The following is a 19207-nucleotide window of genomic DNA, read 5'->3' as shown; positions in this document are numbered from 1 at the left end:
GATGGTTTTTTCCCTAAGATTAGGGATGTCAACACTGTTATTCAACATTGTACTGGAAATTCTAGTCAGAGCAATTTGGTAAGGAAAAGAAATAAACAGCATCCAAATTGGAAAAAAGAAATAAAATTTACCCTATTTACAGATGGCATGATCTTGTAATGCAGAAAATCCTGAAAAACATACAACAAAGCTTACTAGCACTAATGAAAAAATTAGTAGTTTCTATACACTAGAATTGAACAATCTGAAGAGAAAATCAAGAAAAAATTCCATTTCCAATAACAACTAAAAGAATCAAACACCTAGGAATAAATCTAACCCAGAAGAAAACATAGGGAAGCATCTTCAGGCTCTTGTATTGCGCAATGGTTTCTTAGACTTTACACCAAAGCATGAGTAACAAAAGAAAAAATAGATAAATGGGACCTCATCAAAATTAAAAACTTTTGTGCATCATAGGACTTTATCATGAAAGTAAAAAGACAAACTACAGAATGGAAGAAAATATTTGGAAGCTATATATCCCATAAAGATTTACTATCCAGAATATATAAAGAAATGCTTTAACTCAAAAACAAGAAGACAAACATGGGTAAAAGATATGAATAGACATTTCTCCAAAGAAGATATATAAATGGCACCTGAAAAGATGTTTAACATCATTAGCGATTAGGAAAATGCAAATCAAAACCATGATGAGATACTATATCCCACTCACTAGAATGGCTACTATATATATTTTTTTAAAATGGAAAATAACAAATGTTGGAGAGGATGTGGAGAAATAGGAACACTCATTCAGTGTTGGCGGGAATGTAAAATCCGCTGTGGAAGACATTTTAGCGGTTACTCAGAAAGTTCAGTATAGAAGTATCACATGACCTGGCAATATAACTACTAAGTATATATATACCCAAAAGAAGTGACAGCATGGACAAGAACAGATATTTTCACAATGATTTCATAGTGGCATTAATTCAACAATTGCCAAAAGAAGGAAACTTTACCAAATGTTTTTGCAATGCATAATGGTGCTGGTTAGCACAATGATAGTTAAATAATTGGGAAAATGCTTAGTATAGTCTTTGGTAATTAGAAAATGTTTAACATTTCATTCAAGCACTTTTGATTCATTTTAAGCCTAAAAGCCTTTGGTAGCATGACTTTCTGTGGCCTAATCACAAAAGTTTACTCTCTGTTCCTAATTATGTTAATAATGGGAGTTCCCCAGCTTTGCCTGCAGAGATAAGACTGCAGTCCAAAGCAGATAGGACAAAGCCAGATAAATCATATGAATTACTTAAAACAGCACCTTCATCTCTTTGAAGAACAAGAACAGAACATGAATGGTCAGCGAAAGAAAAAGAGGAGGCCTATAAGATAACAAAATATGCTGACCAAACAAGAATAAAGCAGGCAACCATTACTCAATTTTAATGAATCCTGTGACTTTTATTCAGTTTTTCCTTTTTTTCTTTTTCTGCTTTCCTCTGGATCTCTGCCATTCCTTCATCTGTTTGGGCTGTAAAAGCCAAAGCACCTTTCTTACTTCAAACTGGTCTTGGAAAGATTTTCCTCCAGTTCTTCTAAAACAGACTTGTTTCTCTGTTAGATGCAGGATCAGACAGGCCTAACTATTGAGGACCATGTTTTCTGACAGTAACAACAACATTGTGAATGTAATAAACAGCAATCAAATTATATATTTGAATGTGGTTAAAAAGTAACATTTTAGGTTATATACATGTTACTAGAAAAAAATTTAAAAAATCAAAACATAGGACTGGACAACACAAACATTTTCTGCAAGATTGTTCTGTCAACCTACAAATTCTCTTAAAAAAATGGCATATAAATTTTAAGCTTTATATCACTGTTAAATTTCTTGAACTTGAGAAATGCACTTCAGGTGATTATATACGTAAATATCCTTGTTCTTAAGAAATGTACATGGCAGTGCTATGTGTTCAAGAAGCATGTTGTATACAACCTATACTCAACTGATCATAAAATGGAGTGATTAATAGATGGATAGATAGCTAGCTAGTTAGGATGACACAGCAAATGTGCAAAATGCTAATTGGTAGATCTGGGAATCTAGGAGATAGAGATAAGTTAGAGTTCTCTCTCTCTATGGGGTCTGTATTATTTTTTGTAATGAGTCAGTAAGCTTGAAAGTGCTTAAAAAAAATAGTTAATAAACAAAATAAAACAAAAAAGACTATGCCCACCAGGACTACCTATAGGGCAAGTGACTCCAACAGAGAAAACCTGAAAACCAGGGGTTGAGTCACAAAGCAAATACTATAGACTCACTCTCCATTCTAGAGAACTGTAGTCATAAACCCCTAGATGGGAGAAAGATCTGAGGCGTCCACAAAAGGACCAACGTACTCCATGTATTAGGATACCTGATATATCTAGTGGGACACAATTGCATCTTTTAAATAAGATATGTTCTGTCCGTTTTTTACCCCAACATAAATGCAGAAAAGAACTCTAAGCATGGATTATTGAAAGCAGGCAAATTATCTTCTAAAGTCATGGTGAAAGTAAACTTTTTAGCCAAAATAGATCTCAGAAAGATTGAAAATACTCTTTAAGAAATGTTTCAGCAGGGAAAGATAATCCTGGAAGAGTCTATGAGATAATTACTGTTCCCTGGACCTAAGGGAAGAGTAAATATCTAAAGAAGGCTTACTACTGTCTAAATGAGCACATACTGAAACTATAAACAAGAAAAAAAAATTATCCTTAACAAAACAGAGCTCAAATTCTGGACAATACTAACAAAATGCATTGGTGGGTGGACTGTTAAGGTATTTTTTTGTTCAACTGAAGGATACTGATATGTCTGTGAAGTTTACAAGGAAAAATATAAGACAACTCAGGGATCATAATATTTTAAAATAAATTTAAAGAGAAAAAATCTTCATAAATGATAAGGAAGAGTGCTATACAAGGATAAAAAGGACACTAATGTAAAGCAGGTGTAAAAATGATGAATACATAGGTACCTATCTATACTCTGAAATAAAGCAAAAACTGATGTACCTATGAGTAAAGATAAGCCATTAATAGTAGTTGGAAACTTTAATACATCCTCTTGTAAGTGATCAAATAGACAAAACTTAAGCAAAGGCACAGATCACTAAAATGACAGCAAATAAATACAAAGTCATGAATATAAATATGTAAATGTACAGATAAGAGATGCATGTTTTTAAACATATTTTAGAAACTTCCAATAATTTACCAAACCACTTACAATATGCTCTCAGATTATACAATATAAAGGACAGATTAAAAATTTTTGTTATATCTGAGGAGAACAAAAATGCACGAGTGAACAAGCCAAAGTTAAACTAGAAACCATAAAAGTAACCACAACATATTTGTAATTGAATGTATACGAAAATACATATCTAAATTTCTAGGACACAGGTAAAGCAGTACCTAGAAGTCTATTTATTACTTTAAATACAATTATCAGAAAAGAAGAAACAAATGAGACAAGTGTTTGACATGAGAAGCTGGTTCTTTGAAAAGAGTAGTAAGATGGACAAACATCTAGCTGATCAAGAAAAAAAGAACAGAAATAAAATAGATAATAAAAAAAGAGGAATTAACAAAAGACATAGCAGAGTTTTAGATGATAAAATTATATGATAGAATATGATTACAATATGATTATTTTATCATGAACTACAAAATAATTATTTCAAAATTGAGATGAAATCGACAAGCTTTTAATAAGTTTATAAACAGCCAAAAGTGGCAGAAGAAGAGAAAAACTTAATTCAGATAGCTAACCATTAAGGAAATAGCAATGGTAATCAAAGATCTGTCCCACAAATGAAACTTGAAACTGACACAGCTTTAAAAAGAGAATTCTTTCAAAGTCTCAAGGAAGAATTAAACCCTTTCACAGACTGTTTTAGAACACAAAAAGGGTCATAAACTATCAAAGGTATTTTACAAAGAGAACATAACCTTGATTACAAAGCTGGATTAGGACAAGAAAAAACATTATGTCAAACTTTCTCATGAACATAGATGTGAAAATCCTAAATAAAATATCAAATACATTTTATTTAAACAAAACAAAATAAAATATAACATGATCAAATAGTATTTATTCTAGAAATGCAAACATGATTTACCATTAGAAAAATATATCAATTTAATTTGGATTCAATCAATGGATAAAAGAAAAAAAAATCTTTTCAATTATGACCCAAAAAAAATCCAAGAAAACTCAGAACACAAAGGAATTTTTATCATATATCAAAAACCTACAATACACACACAAAAATCACACAAAGAACTTTAGATGCCTTCCTGGAAAAAGAAAAAAGATATTTGCTATCACTGATACTGTTATAGTGTGAAGGTTCTGGGTAATGCAATTACACAAGAGAATGAGACAAATGTTTTAAGGTTAGGGAAGAAAGAGACAAAGCTGAAAGTGTTTGCGGATGATAAAATAATCTATGCAATAAACCTATTAGAATTAACAAACCATCCAAATGATTAAGAGATCTGTAAAGTCTGCAGAATATATTCAAGACCAACATAACAATTAAATGTTTTTCTGCCTCAGCAATAACCAAACACAAAATGTAACACTAAATAGTAATCATATAACAACAAAACAATTAAGCATTTAAGAATTACTCTGATAAATTATGCACAAGACTTTTATAAAGAAAATCTAAACCTTTATAAAGACCTAAAGATATGAATAAAACCCCCACCATTTTCATGCATATATTATATAACACTGTAAAGAACTTAGTCTCTCTTACATTTATCATAAAATTCAGCACAGTTCTAATATGTAAAATTCTGAAGGTTTAGGAGCTTGACAAGTCTATATTAAAAAATTCATATGGAAGAAAAAATCCACAAATAGCTAAGTGGATTTAAAAAAGAAAAAGGGCAAAGAGGAGAAAATCACTCAATAAGAGAGGAAGCCGTATTATAACATATAACATATATTATGTATTATAAAGCTATTACAATAAAGATATGGTGTGAGAGCACAAATAGATAAAAAGATCATTACAACAGTAGAAAAGTAAAAAGCAGCCTTTCTTATTACATACTTGATTCAAGATAGAATCGGCACTATGTAGTAGGGAGAGGAAGACTCATTCTTCCTAATTTTTTGTCAAAGCCCTATAGATCTTTTAACATTACTATTTTTAAATTTCCCACCATACTAATAACATAATTTAAATGCTTTATTTCCTTTCTCCAACTTCTACAGTATCCCAAAGAAGCCAAACTTTCTTTTGAAGCCATCTTTCTAAGTTTGGTTTTTTTTTTTATAGAAAGGTATATTACTTTACTGATATTTCCTCTAGACTACATAAAATAACTTTTATATGGAAGAGATAAACAGTAGTCAAAATAGTAAGAGAAGAGAAAACCGTTTATTTCAAATTTCACTTTAAAATGAAGAAATAGAACTACTACAGAACCTAAAGCGTTTAAAAAAATATATATCAAAAATGCTGGACAAAAGGCATTAAAATATTAACAGATTAAACTAAAACATTAACAAATACTATACTTACTGAAGTATCAGAGTAACCAATCGAATAGCTTCCACAGCAACATCATATTCCTTATCAAGTGTCATTGACACAATACGATCCTAAAAAAAAGTTATAAACCAGCCAGTTATGAGCAGAAAATAAAGTCTGGGCAGACCTAAGGTAATGTGCTTAGGGACTGTATGCAAGACTAACAAAAGATTAAAGGTAAATCCTTACTCTTGAAACCATATTATAGTATTACTCATCCCCGGTTAGTATAAACACTCATAATATAAAATCTTTCTCATCAACTAGGATTCCCTAACATGGGATCTTTACTTGCAAAATTAATGAATTTATGAAAAGTTATATATGAAGAAAATCTGATTTTAAGCAGGAGGGTCTGCTCTTAAAGGCAATAAATAAAAACTCATGCTGGTAATACCTTTTAAGGCATAGATTTATTCAGCTATTTTATATAGGTTTACTTAAAGAATGGTAAGACTTTGAACTAAATACTTGTTATAGTAAAATCATTTGCAAAACTAGCTACAACTAGAAAGTTGTGAAAAAACAACTTTCACATTAAAGGGTCATCATTTATTCATTCAACAAATGTTTTTATTGAATACCTTTTATATTCCAGAAAGTAGATCAGAAAACAGAGAAATGGCAGCATTTCGAAGTGAAAAACAAAATAAGCTCAGCATTCTTGATGCTTACCTTGAATCGGTTAGTGAATAGCTCCAATTTGGGGAATAATTCTCTATTAGTATACAAACTCTGTAGAGCTTTCAAACACTTCAGCCTGACTTCCCCTTGCTTCAGAAACACAAATAAAAATACAGCAGAAACAGTCAATTCCGTGACACAAAGGTTGAAAATATTTTCAAATCTATAAAGACTAAAATAATTTTCAATGTAACTATATGACTTAATGTCATACTGTAATTAAACACAGGATGGGACTGAACAATTGTACAGTATGTGTTGAGCTTTTATTTATTTAAAAATGTCCTGAAAACTTCATTACTTGACAGCTATAATTTTTTCAACCATGTGATAACTAACAGCTGATACAACATGGAGTATTTCCCATCCTATCCTATGGCAGGTAGAGAGAATTTTAGAACTATGATTTTAATTAGAGAAGGGTATGAGCATTTGTGCTTTATACAAGGGCTGAAAAATCCTGTGGAAAAAACAACTTTCACATTAAAGGGTCATCATTTATTCATTCAACAAAAGTTTATTGAATACCTTTTATATTCCAGAAAGTAGATTAGAAAACAGAGAAATGGCGAATGTTTAAAAGAGAGGCAGGACAAGAAAGCGAAAAGAATCCTGGAGTTCCTACTTAACTAGTGGAGTATCTTTAATAAGTTATTAACTTGGAGTAGAGGATGTTAGTGATCAAAGAGCATTCAGGATCACCTAGAAATCCACCCAACTCTCTCAAAGGATTCAAAGAAGACTGAAGTTTCTATGCTCAAAAAGAAGCAATGCACTATAATAATAGATGTCCAAGTTCTGAAGACAGACAAAACTAGATTTCGCTTTCACTTCAATAGCTCATTAGTTACACAAGAGATGGTAAGTAGATCAATCACTCTGAAACTCAGTTTTTTCATTTCTGAAATGACATTAACTTCCTAAGGTTGTAAGGACTAACTGGAAGGGGATGCTGGTAAATGTTTTAACAACCAGCTCTCGGAGAGTGGGGCCATAAACTGTTGCATTTGTAGAATTCTGTGGCATAAATATACCCTCCAATTTCAAGCTACCAATGAGATGTCACTGAACTCAGATTTATGAAAAGATATGCATACAAGTTCTCTTGAAAGCTGATTCTAGCTTGCTCTAGCATACCACTAGATATGATGTTTGTTTGTACATAGCAAGTACCTGTAGCAGAGCCTGCTGATGCCCCAGCAAGATCCACTTCACCGGGCTAATCCGCCAGCCTCTGCCAGAGTTGGCTGCTAACAGCTCACATCTGTACCATTCTCAGGAGAATTGACCTCGGTTGACAAGAGCCATCTAGGAAGAGATCCCTAGGGATTCTGCTCCATTTTGCCTAGCCCCCTCCCCCTGCCCCTTCTCCCCTCAGGCTGAGGTCCATAACCAACCAGGAATGTTACAAAGGTAAAACAATCCAACCTCCTTGCCTCTCAGCAGAACAACCCTTGAGGTGCAATTCATGATCCAAAGTTCCTTGCGGGATTAAGCAGAGTCTAGACTTCTCCTGAAGCTACATTTTTGTTTAGCATCTTCCTTGCTTAATCTGATTTTTCTCACCTTTTTTTTTAACAGGCTTCTCCTGGGAGTTCAACCTTAATAAGTTACTAGCCAAGAAAAACCTCTGGCTCAAGCTTGGCTTATAGAGAATGTGACCTATGTCAGTGGTACCAAGAATGACCTCAGGAAGCAGGCTTCAAAGATGGGATTCTGGAGCTAAGATCACTTGCAGGAGGGACTGCTTTAAGGAAGGACCCAATCACTGGTGGTAGGTGAAGTATTGATAGCACCTGGCATAGGATATCAGTGCATTTGCTAGGATTTTCACCTATAGGGTGAAATGAGATGCACTATCTGGTAGGATGTTCCTGGCATTCAAGAGAGCAGGGTTCATAGTAACTATAAGGAACATGAAACTGGGTGGCTTTTGCTAAGTGCCACTGAGATGCTGAAGAGAAAACGCTGGCTCAGGCTAATGAATTTCCAGTTTAAAGCAAAGTATAAGATGCAGAGTACCTCTTTGGCAATATTTAAAAAGACCCTTATCTCCTGCTGATAGAAAGTTGGTCATATTGAAGGCCAGGCCCAAGACTCAATTGTAAGAGTGACAGAATTTCAGATAATCTGTACTTTAGGAAAGTCTATGCCAAAATCAGGTCCTTGATAGGAAAGAAGGGCAACTCTAAGCCTTAGGATAAAGATATCTGGATGGATGCAGCTGAAAACCTTGAACTAGTTTCTTCTGAACTTCTGGGCTTACAAATATGGCTCGTGCCCCTTGTTAAAAAACAACATACTCCCTTTTTCCCTCACCCGTTCGCTGGAAATCTACAAAGAAGCCTCAAATGAGGGAAGTGCCTTAAGGACAATGACAGTAGCCCTTTTCAAGATCTGTAGCTACCTCCCCTCTTGGTCACAAGTCTAAGACCAAATTTCAGCATGGCCCTGATAAGGGAGGAGACCAATTATATGCCCAAAGTGCTACAGGAACAGGCTAATATAAGCCAGCAAGAACAAAGAGAATATGCGAGGATATTAGTGGTTGCTAACAGTACTGGACTGACGATTAGAAACATAAAACTGGATAAAGGAGAGTTTTTTTTTAATATATGGCACTCTCCCTGGACTGAGGATTTAAAGCCATGTTAAGGGCCTCTTGGAGGTGTTCTAATACATTGCTGGATGGTTCTTGGAAAAGGCAATGGCCCATACTAAATGAAATACAGATGCCAGAATTGTTGTGGGAGATGGTGAAGGAAGAAATTTAAAGACAGGAAATTGAGCATTCTAGAAAGGATCTATTGCATAAGTTCAGAAGACCCCACCAGCTATCTATGCTCCTCAGGAGAGTCCTCTCTTTGTACCAAGGCAATAAGGACTACACTGGTGATAAGAAATACACAGGCACTGCTGAGATACTCTATAGTGACTATGTACCATAGGCTGGGGCTGACACTAGAAGAGGCTCTAACAGAATTTGGCTCCCAGTAGCAATGGAGAGGATAAGATCTTGGACTAAGAGAGACAAGGTGGCATCACCTAACCATTAGAGACAAGGGTGATATAATAACTGTAACAGGTAGCAAGGATGGATGGGCAGCCCATGGGGACACATGGTCTTCCTGGAAGCAAGGTAATGGGAAGCCAACAAAAATTTTGCATAATATATATGTAATGAAAAAAAATCAAGAATGGATGAGCAAAGGGATGAGGGGAGCAATCCCAACGTAAAGTCACAACTCCTTGTCTGATTACCAAACCCAACCTAGTTCTCAAACCCATGTCCCGAAAATTAAAAAAGACAAGTTCTTTTGAGGAAGGACCTTGCAATACATTAGCAAACCTTCCGCAAGAGGATCTATAGCCATCTACATAGATAATTATATGTTGGAGTAAGAAATAGATCTTTGAAGGGTTGTTGGGCACAGAATTTAAACTAATATTCAATGATACAAGGTATATCATGACTTTTCTTTTAGAATTCTGAACAATGTCTATCTTACTATGGGTCCAGCAACCCACCTACTGGTCATGTATGCATCCCCAAATGTATAACTGGAATGGGCATAGATGGTGATTGGCAGACCTGCATAATGGTTCCTTGGCCTGTGGAGTAAAAGCTATCATAGCAGGAAAGGCAAATGAAAGCCCCTAAAACCACTACCTTCTCTGTCTGTAGTCAAGGTAATGAATCAAAACCAATTGCATATCCTGGAAAGATGTGACAATATTGTTAAGGTACCAGTCCTATTCAATTTAATCTAAAGACACAATGCTATTCCAATAAAAATTCTAGCAAGCTTTTTTTTTTTTGTGGATATCAAGATGATTCTGAAATTTATATAGAAAAACAAAGGCACTAGGAAGTCAAAAAATTCTTAAAAAAAAGAAATAAGTCATTACCTGAAACTACAAAGCTACAATAATAAAGACAGTGTGGTACTGGCAAAAAGATAAGACATATAGATTAATGGAACGTAACAGGGAGCCCAGAAACAGATTTACAGAAATACAGTCAACTGAATTTTGACAAAGGCACAAAGTCAATTCAATGGTGAAAGGAGAGTCTTTTCAACAAATGGTGTTGGAAAAACTGAACGTCTACACATACCTCACACATTACACAAAAATTAACACAAAATAGATCATAGGCCTTAATGTTTTTCCACATTAAGTGGAAAAACTAGTGAAATCCAAAAAAAGCTAATAGTTCAGTTAACGGTAACATAATAATACTGGCTTCTTAGTTTTAACAAGTGTATATGGTAATGTAATATGTTAACATTAGGGAAAGCTGTGTAACATTTCAGAACTCTACTATCTTGCAACTTCTCTGTAAATTAAATCTAAAATTAAAAGTTATTCAAAAATTTCACATTCAGGGTGGATGACAACAATTAGTGCCGCCCTTAAAGACTTAGAGGATATAGGGCATCATTTTGCCATTTAATTCCTTATCTGACCTCTGCAAAAACTGGATAATGGGAGAAGACAACAGACTAGAGCAAACCTAACCAGACAGTAGCACCAATTGCAATCAAATGTGGTTTCTTTACTAGAAGAGATTAACACTGCCTGCGGTATGTACAACATGGCTTTGGGTCTGGTCAATACCTTCCATCACAAAGAGGGATCAAAAACAGTTTTCATTCACATCCAGATGGATGAAAGTATGTATTCATAGTTTTGACCCAGAACTGTGCCTAATCTCCTATTTTCTGTCACAATACAGTCTAAAGAAAATTTGCATTAGTTATCCATTGCTGCACAACAAATTACCCCCAAACTTAGCAGTTTAAAATAATAAACATTAATTCACAGCTGGGTCATTCTGGCTTGCGGCTCTAATAAATGTACCTTCAACATGTCAGCTAGGGCTACAGTCATCTGAAAGTTTGATGCTAGATGATCCACTTCCAAGATTCCAAGATGACATAACAATGATACATTCACGTGACTACTGGCAGGCAACCTTAATTCTTTGTCACAAGGACTTCTCCCTAGGATTGCTTGAGTGTCCCCACAACATAGCATCTAGCAAACCAAAAGGGCAATGAGGAAGTCATAATACCTTTTTAGACTTACTCTCTGAAATCAATCACATGCTGCCACTTTTGCATTATCCTATTCCTTAAAAGCAAGTCGATAAGTCCAGCTACATTTAAGGGGAGGGGAATTAAGTTCCAACTCTCGAATGGAGTATTATCAAAGAATCTGTGGATGTATTTCAAAACCACCACTGAGGGTGGATCATCTGGACATTCCAAAGAACATTACACTGGTCAACTAAGTTGACAAAATCAGATCTGATGAATAGGAAGTATCAAGTAATCTGAGAGCCCTGGTAAAAAGCACATATGTTCCAGAGGAAATCCTACAGAGTTTTAGGGACCATTTACTGAAGGTTTTAGGGGTATAATGTTCTGGAGCATTCCAGGACACCATCTCCAAAACAAGGAATAATAATCTGAACACTGAAAGTTGCTATACTAAGAACAATGCTTGGTAGGACCGTTGAAGTTGCTATACTAAGAACAATGTTTGGTAGGCCTCTTTGGGTTTTGGAGACAGCACATACAGAACTTAAGAATACTCCTCTGACCCAATTATCAAGTGATACATTCTGGAAGCTTTGAGTGGGGTCCTGAGCAAGAATGAGTGCTGCAGCAGATTCAGGATGTAGTGCAAGCAGCAGTGCAAGCACCTGCTGGATATTTGTCCCATGATGTCTGTGGTTGATAAAGATGGAGGGTGGAGTCTGTGGTAAGCCTTAACTAAAGATTTACAATTTATACCTCTAGATTTTTGAAGATGGCAATGTAATTTGCAGAAGAAAACTATACACCAATCAAAAAGCACTGATGGACTGCTACTGGGCTCTCCTGGACACAGAGCATCTAACCACAGAAATCAAGTGATAATGCTATCAGAGATAACCTTCACAAGTGAGGTACTGTAAGACCATCAATCATAAGGTTGGGTGAACCCAATAGCAATCCATTGTAAATGGAAGTGGTACATTCTAGAACAGCCCAAGCAGGTTCCTGTGGCATAAGTAAGCTACACAAATAAATGGAGGAAGTGAAAAAAACATCTTTTCAAAGATGAGTTGGTTTAGCATATTGGTACAGGGGAAAAATGAGACTAATGGTGCATTACAGCCTTACTCTGGGGTGGCTGTGAAAGCCAGTAGTGAGGGGAAATCTTTCCAGACAGCAGAGCTTCAGGCAATACACTTGGTCATCCACTTTGTGTGGAACAAAAGGTTACCCGAGCTTATGCCTACGTTGATTGCTTGCTGACATAAGCACTGCTGCTGTTAAATGTACAACTTGCCAGTAACAAAGAACAATGATCCTCACTATGGTTCCAATCTTTAAGGAGCCCATTGAGGCAAATCAAGTGCAATGGACCACATCCACCCTGGAAAGGGCAACAATTTGTCCTATGTAGGACAGATATGTATTTTGGGTGAGTGTTTGCCTTCTCTGTCCAAAATGTCTCAGTCAATGCCACCATTTGAAGGTTCACAGAGTGAGTGATCTACCAACATGGGATTCCATAACATCACATCAAAACAAGAGACTCAGCCACTTTATAACAAAGACAGTGGGGCACTGAGGCACATGACTATAGGATCCATCAGTCCTACCTCATATGCAGCATCCAGAAATTGCTGGTTTGAGTGAGTGCTGGAATGACCTGTTGAAGATGCCAGCTTAGCATGACAACTTGAAAGATGAGGGACTGTCCCTCAGCATACTGTATATATCCTAAATCAATGGCCATGATATGATATGTGCTGCATCTCTAATAGGTAGAATGCATGGTAATCACAAATATAGAACCCTCAGGGATGAAGGTATGTCTTATCCCACAGCAAGCCACCTAAGAACAGCAGAAATGCTAGTTAAGTGGGAGGAGGGTTTACAATGGGTGAGAGGAAGGAGATGATGAGTATCAGTTAAACTTTGAAAGACAACCTGTACCAGCAGAAGATGTAGTTCATGTCATTGGCTATGCTGTTATAAGATTCACCAGAATTTATAACCAATCAGAATTCTGGAGACGCTGTAATCTAATGGCATGAATTTAACATAAGAAGCAAGTATATCTGAGTCAAGTAAGGGGTGGAATATAGTTGATGCAATTGGTGCCCAATCCAGAATCCCATTATGGGACACTGCACCTCTTAACTGGAGAATTGCTATTGGAAGACAGAAGCCACCTGGTGCAGAAATGGTTCAGAGATCATGCCCCTCCTCACACAGCAGTGTCCTGTAGTCAATGACTGAGTGTTGCAAGAGTACCAATGCCCAAACCAACTTGCCTTTGGCTGGACAATTTCTATACTGCAAACCAATTTCCAGAGCTTCCATGAGAGGCTGAGGCTAAACCTCTCCTGAAGACACATTTTTGCCTTTCTTCTTTCCTTGCCATATCCTGCTTCTCTCATTACAAGTTTCTCCTGAGAATACTTTCTCAATAAATCACTTGCAAAAGAATCCCTGTCTTAAGTTCTGTTTCTAAGGAATGAGATCTAAGATAGCAGGTAAGTAGTTCCCTTATTTCTCTCCAACTATAGATTGAAACTAAAGGTAAGAGAGATGAAGTTACTTCATCCAAGTTTGCACAGCAAATTGTTACTAGACTCAGGACATTAATCAAGTTTTATCTTCACCTAACCTCTGAAGAGTCATGATCGCTGAAGCATTTCTGCACCAGGTAGCTTCTGTCTTCCAAGAGCAATTCTCCAGTTAAGAGTGCAGTGCTTCTACCCAAGACTTGCTTCTTTACCAATGAAGTGCCCTTCCTACATTACAGGACCTTTCTAACAATTAAATAAGGTAGTACACATGGAAGTACTTTAGAAAACTGTAAAAGAACTTACAGTGAGATGGTAACTCCAGTTGCCTCCTTAGGGCTCTACGATTCTCTGAGGCTATTTCTATTATAGTACTTAAATGCTTTATTGTTTCCCAAATACACATGAACTTATTCAAATTGATATGCTATTTAACACAGTGCCTAGTGCAGAGTAAGTGTTCAAAAAATATTTTTTTGATAAATACTACACATATTAAAATAGAAAAAACAGAAAAGAAACGTAAAAGATCAAACAGCCTGAACTGTTGGAGGAATCGGGCTGTGCATATTTATTAGAGACTATCAACAGTTGTACAAGAGCACTTTATTACTTTATAAAAAGTATTATGTAGCATAATGGTAAGTATGATTTCCTAATGAGCTATACTTTTAAGGGACAACAATGCATGCTTCCAGGAGAAAATGCTGACTGTTCTTAAAATGCATGTGTGTACTATTAATATTTACAGAGGAATATTGTCAAAGAACTAAAATGAACTAAATCCAGGTGCACTGTCATGGAGTGGATGTGTTTGCATGTGGATGGAGTCTTGAGAGAAAAAGAGTTATATACAGAGCTGAAAAGGTTTTTGGTGAACTTAGAAATAGAATATGGGATGAGTCAACACAAATAAGATGGATTGGGGTGGACTAATTGCAAATAGTTCCTACTCAAGCACTAAGGAGATTATGATATCATATGCAAGAAAGTGGAAGAATAATTGTGCACTCAAGCTAAGAGCAAAAACAGTATGGTACAGCACTAACAAACAATAATGCAAAAGAAAGGCAATCGGGTGTCATGATGGTAAATCCAAAAAAGAGAGTTAAGCTATTTAGCCCAGAACAAGGAGACTATTATTACTGGATTAAATTTAGACCTATTCTCAAGGACAGAACTAAAACCAGCAGGCAGAGAATTTAGAAGTAAGTTTTGGTCAATTGAAAGACAAACTGTTTATTAGATTCAGCTTGTCTTTCTATTGTCGAACATTTATGCTATAAAGCTTACACAAATTGACAGTATTTCTAAAAAGTTTATATCTTATTTAAGAAGATAAGACTGGGTTAAAACTTTGAATTTTAACCTAGAAATCTGAAGTTTTACAAGCTCATTTGTGAGAGGCACAGGATGAGTCTGAGGATAGAAGCTATAACCTATAAAGAGAGCAGTTTTATCAGACGACTGAGAGGAGGAAATAGCAAATGACTGTAATCTTCAGGGGAGAACAGGTGCAAGGAGATTAGAGTGGGAATGACAAAAAAAAAAAAAGTTTAAAAGTGATAAATAATAAAGCAAAGGAAGACTGGAGAAGTTTATAAAATTATCTCTCTGATCACAGTACTCTACATATGATTTAATAAAAAACAAAGTATTCCTTTATCTGGACAGAAGATTTCTACTTACAAAGATGAGTGATTTTTTTAAAATCGATGGTTATTTCTTTTTGGTAAGCCACATCAGATTGGTGTTTTCCCCAGAACTTGTGGTCACAGGTGAAATTCTATTAAAACTGGTAACTTACTCAAATTCAGTAGAACACTTTATTAGAGGGATGGGAGAAAAAACCGGAATACTTATGGGAAATAAAAATGTACTTTAAAATCATTACTACAAAAAAGTTTACTTTGTTGGATTTAGGGGTGTGTGTTCACATGCATGAGGGCATAAACTCTACATTCTCTCACAATGCAGTAAAAATTAAGTGAATAAACCTGAGATGAGGCTTAGATGCAAAGGTCCCAATTCCACATGAGGATTAGACAAAGAAAACACAGAATCTAGCTTAGGATTTATCACTATAGAGGGAAGGATTTGAATTGTTAGGGAAGACAAATATTCAGAAAAAAAATCACTATTCACTAAGTAGATCTTCCTTCAAATGAGCTGTGGGTGGTGGGACCTGTTATTAATTTAAAACTGATAACCACGGAGATCAGCAACCAACCTGTGATGATCTCTCTATGCTCTGAACTTCCGATGCTCTGAGCACAAAAAGCCTGTAAAATTGCCTTGGAACCTTTCATTGCAGTATATGTAATTTTGTGGTTTTCAAAATAATTTTGATAATATTTAGCATAATCCTGTCTCAAAAGTAAATAGCATATAGTGTCTCTCGGAATTGGCATTCCCCTACCCCGTAATGTTGACACCCCTTTCCAACATGAAGAAGTTAGAATGGTCATTGTCCAAACATCCCTGAAGACTGAGAAAATGATCAAATGAGAGGGAGGAGTTGTAACAGAAAAGTTAGGATTTAACAAATGATTATGACTATTAAATCATTATATAGATATTTCTTTTTAATTTCTAGTGTATTAGAACAGCCAGAACAAAATACCTGAAATTGCGAAACTGTAACCTATATTATACTTTGAAATTTGCTCTCTAACAACCTGTTAAACTGTACTGTGAAATTTATCGCTTTTCTGTATATATGTTATATTTCACAATAAAAATGTTTTAAAAAAGTAAATGGTCTAAAGGCTAATAGTGAGAAGATACAGAAAATAAGTCTTAGATTACTACTAAATTTGCCTTAAAGTCTAGGAATATAATTACATTAAAAAAAAAGTCTTCTAATAGCTAGGCTACTTTTAGTAATTTATATGATGAAATATAACAATTTAAAAAAAATGGTAAGATTTCTATATTTATGAACATCTGGTAGTTAAAGTTATTCAATGTCAGGTCATTCAGTTTAAAAACTCCAAAATTAATCACTCCTACCATTGGTTATTTTGAGGATTACTTATTCAGGACTAAATAACACCAGATTTCTTTTAAAGACAGAGCGTTTTTTAGGGAGTAGAGATAGAAACAGATTTTTAGATCAAACATACTAGAGTCCAACAAATTGATCCAACTGTAACAAAACACTCTTGTGTGATAAGAATCTAGAGCGTTCAAAACAAGAAAGCTTCTTTAAATTTTATATATTAAGAGAAACAATGAATCTCTTTTGCTTCCAAACTAAAAACAGACTGTGATTAACTTCTTGGGCTACTATATTCTCTAAAAACTCTAGAGGTACCAGGTTGTCAATATTGGTTCAAGACAGCACTATAGCTAAGTAATAGGGTCTTCACACATGGGCCAATGTCTCAAGTTTTATCATGGCTATCAAATGAAGAGTTATTCAGTTGTATCTTCTTAAAATTTCATGTTAATAAAACTTGAAAAATCAACTACTGCCATCTTGACTCCTAGCATTTCAGTACTGAGACAAGCACACTTCCATGAAAGCCTGGCACAGAGTAACTTACCCTGTCATGAAGAGTCCAGCCAACGTACTTTAAGTAACTGTCATTTAGAAAGGCATCACTATACATTTTCATCCAGACACCAATTTCTTCAATACAAATAGCTCTAATCTCAGCAATAGCATCACTAGAGGAGGAAAAAAAAAAAGATACAACTCTGATTAATATCCAAAGCTGGAATGTACTTCATACTCACTTTCGACAGGCAACATATATTAGAATTATTTCTAATACTGCACTCTCAAGGGCCTCCAACTTGCATATCTTCTGTTTTTTTATACAGCTTCTGCAGACATAAACTATCAACACCTAACTGAAAATAATGCTTCCAGAAATTACCTTATTTTGGCCTATCTGCTCTATTTTTATTGGGCTAGGAAACTACATTTAGAGCTTTCTGAGAGCCCCAAACTATTACGGAAAAAATAAACATACCAAATCTTCTGAGAAGAAAACCAGGGTATCAACATTCAAGTGTAGAATAATGTACATGTTTCTCTGAGGAACTGTGAATTTTTAAGCTAGCACACATCTAATGAATTAAAAGAAAATAATTCTTATGACCAAGACAACAATTTGTTGTATATCTATGAGACAAAATCATGTGGAAGCCTATTATCATTTGAAAATGTGCAATAGTTTATAAAATTAAAAACTTTGAAGCAATTTAATGACAAATATATCCTTGACTTTAAAAAGAGACTTTTATCATTTCATTCAAGTCATGGGTCTTTCTAATTTATTTTTAGGTTGAGGCATAGGTAAGAATAATAATTCACCTTTGTTCAAAAAGGGGACAATTTTGGTGACTACATTGTGAAGTTGTGGCAGAACCAACCCCAGAAGTCAGGTTTCTGGTTGAGCACAGATGGCTTTTCACCTCACTATAAGCTAATTCCTGTGATAATTTTCCTACTCTAAAATCTCTGAATCATGAAAAAATACAATGGTAATACTTTCACCTTATCTTTCCCCAGATTATTAGCACTCACTTGAAAAAAAACACAAATTAAGATAAGGTGAATCCTAATTTTCTTTCGTAGATCTTCAAGGTTTCTGATTTACCATACATGAGTAAGTTAAAAATAATTCTCCCATTTACACAAAGCAATAACCTGTCATTTTAACTGGATTTTAATGATAATTAAGGCACTATTCTCAGTTTCTCTCTTGTGACAAAATTGGTATTGGCATTCTAATATTTTTTTTTTCCTAGCTCTGATAGATCACAGTTCCTTCTAAGCCCTTGCCTTTATCTAAAAATTAAAATAGAGGAAACTTTCTTTTCCAAAGCCATACATATCACCAACCATAAAATCTTTAGTTTTCTTACATTTTTTTTGTTAGTGCTTTTTTTCATATCCTATCATAGTGGCTAATATTACAGGCTCTGGAGCAAGACATCCTGAATTCAAATTCTGGCTCTTCTACATAGTAGTTGTGTAATCTTGGGCAAGTTAGTACCTCTTTCTTAGGTTTCTTATTTGTAAAACAGGGAAAATAACAATGAAAACCTCACAAAGCTACCATAAGATTTAAACCACTTAATGCAAGATACTTAGAATTGTGCCTGGCTTGCAGGAAACCTTCGATAAAAGTTGCCTATTATAATCTTTAAAATATGTTTCATCAATCTAGATATTTACAGAGAATACAATATAAAAAGTAGCTTCACTACAACCACGAAAGCATGTTCCTAAACCTTTATAATAATGAACGAATGGCTTGAGGACATTACTTTTTTTCTTAACATGAAAAATTTAAGACATATAAAAGGTATAGAAAACCATACAATG

The 19207-nt window shown here is 34.9% G+C and overlaps 1 protein-coding gene and 1 long non-coding RNA gene across 6 annotated transcripts in view; one reads left to right on the top strand and one right to left on the bottom strand.

Moving 5' to 3' along the window:
- Window positions 1-19207, bottom strand: part of STAG1 (stromal antigen 1) — a 425662-nt gene that overhangs the window by 108369 nt on the left and 298086 nt on the right. For all 5 annotated transcript variants that reach the window (XM_037844464.1, XM_037844439.1, XM_037844447.1 and 2 more), the window contains 3 exons: window positions 17415-17538; window positions 6267-6365; window positions 5583-5662 (listed from right to left, as the gene is read on the bottom strand). In XM_037844464.1, coding sequence (XP_037700392.1) covers window positions 5583-5662; window positions 6267-6365; window positions 17415-17538 — 303 coding nt within the window. The remainder of the gene's footprint in view (window positions 1-5582; window positions 5663-6266; window positions 6366-17414; window positions 17539-19207) is intronic.
- Window positions 1-19207, top strand: part of LOC119540357 — a 30408-nt gene that overhangs the window by 6090 nt on the left and 5111 nt on the right. The window contains exons 2-3 of the long non-coding RNA XR_005218076.1: window positions 7857-8049; window positions 12083-12231. This is a non-coding gene — a long non-coding RNA (uncharacterized LOC119540357). The remainder of the gene's footprint in view (window positions 1-7856; window positions 8050-12082; window positions 12232-19207) is intronic.

This window comes from Choloepus didactylus, chromosome 1 (genome assembly GCF_015220235.1).
Source record: "Choloepus didactylus isolate mChoDid1 chromosome 1, mChoDid1.pri, whole genome shotgun sequence".
Classification (NCBI taxonomy): domain Eukaryota; kingdom Metazoa; phylum Chordata; class Mammalia; order Pilosa; family Megalonychidae; genus Choloepus; species Choloepus didactylus.
The sequence above is the reverse complement of the archived record's forward strand: the minus strand, read 5'-3'. Positions and strand labels throughout refer to the sequence as shown.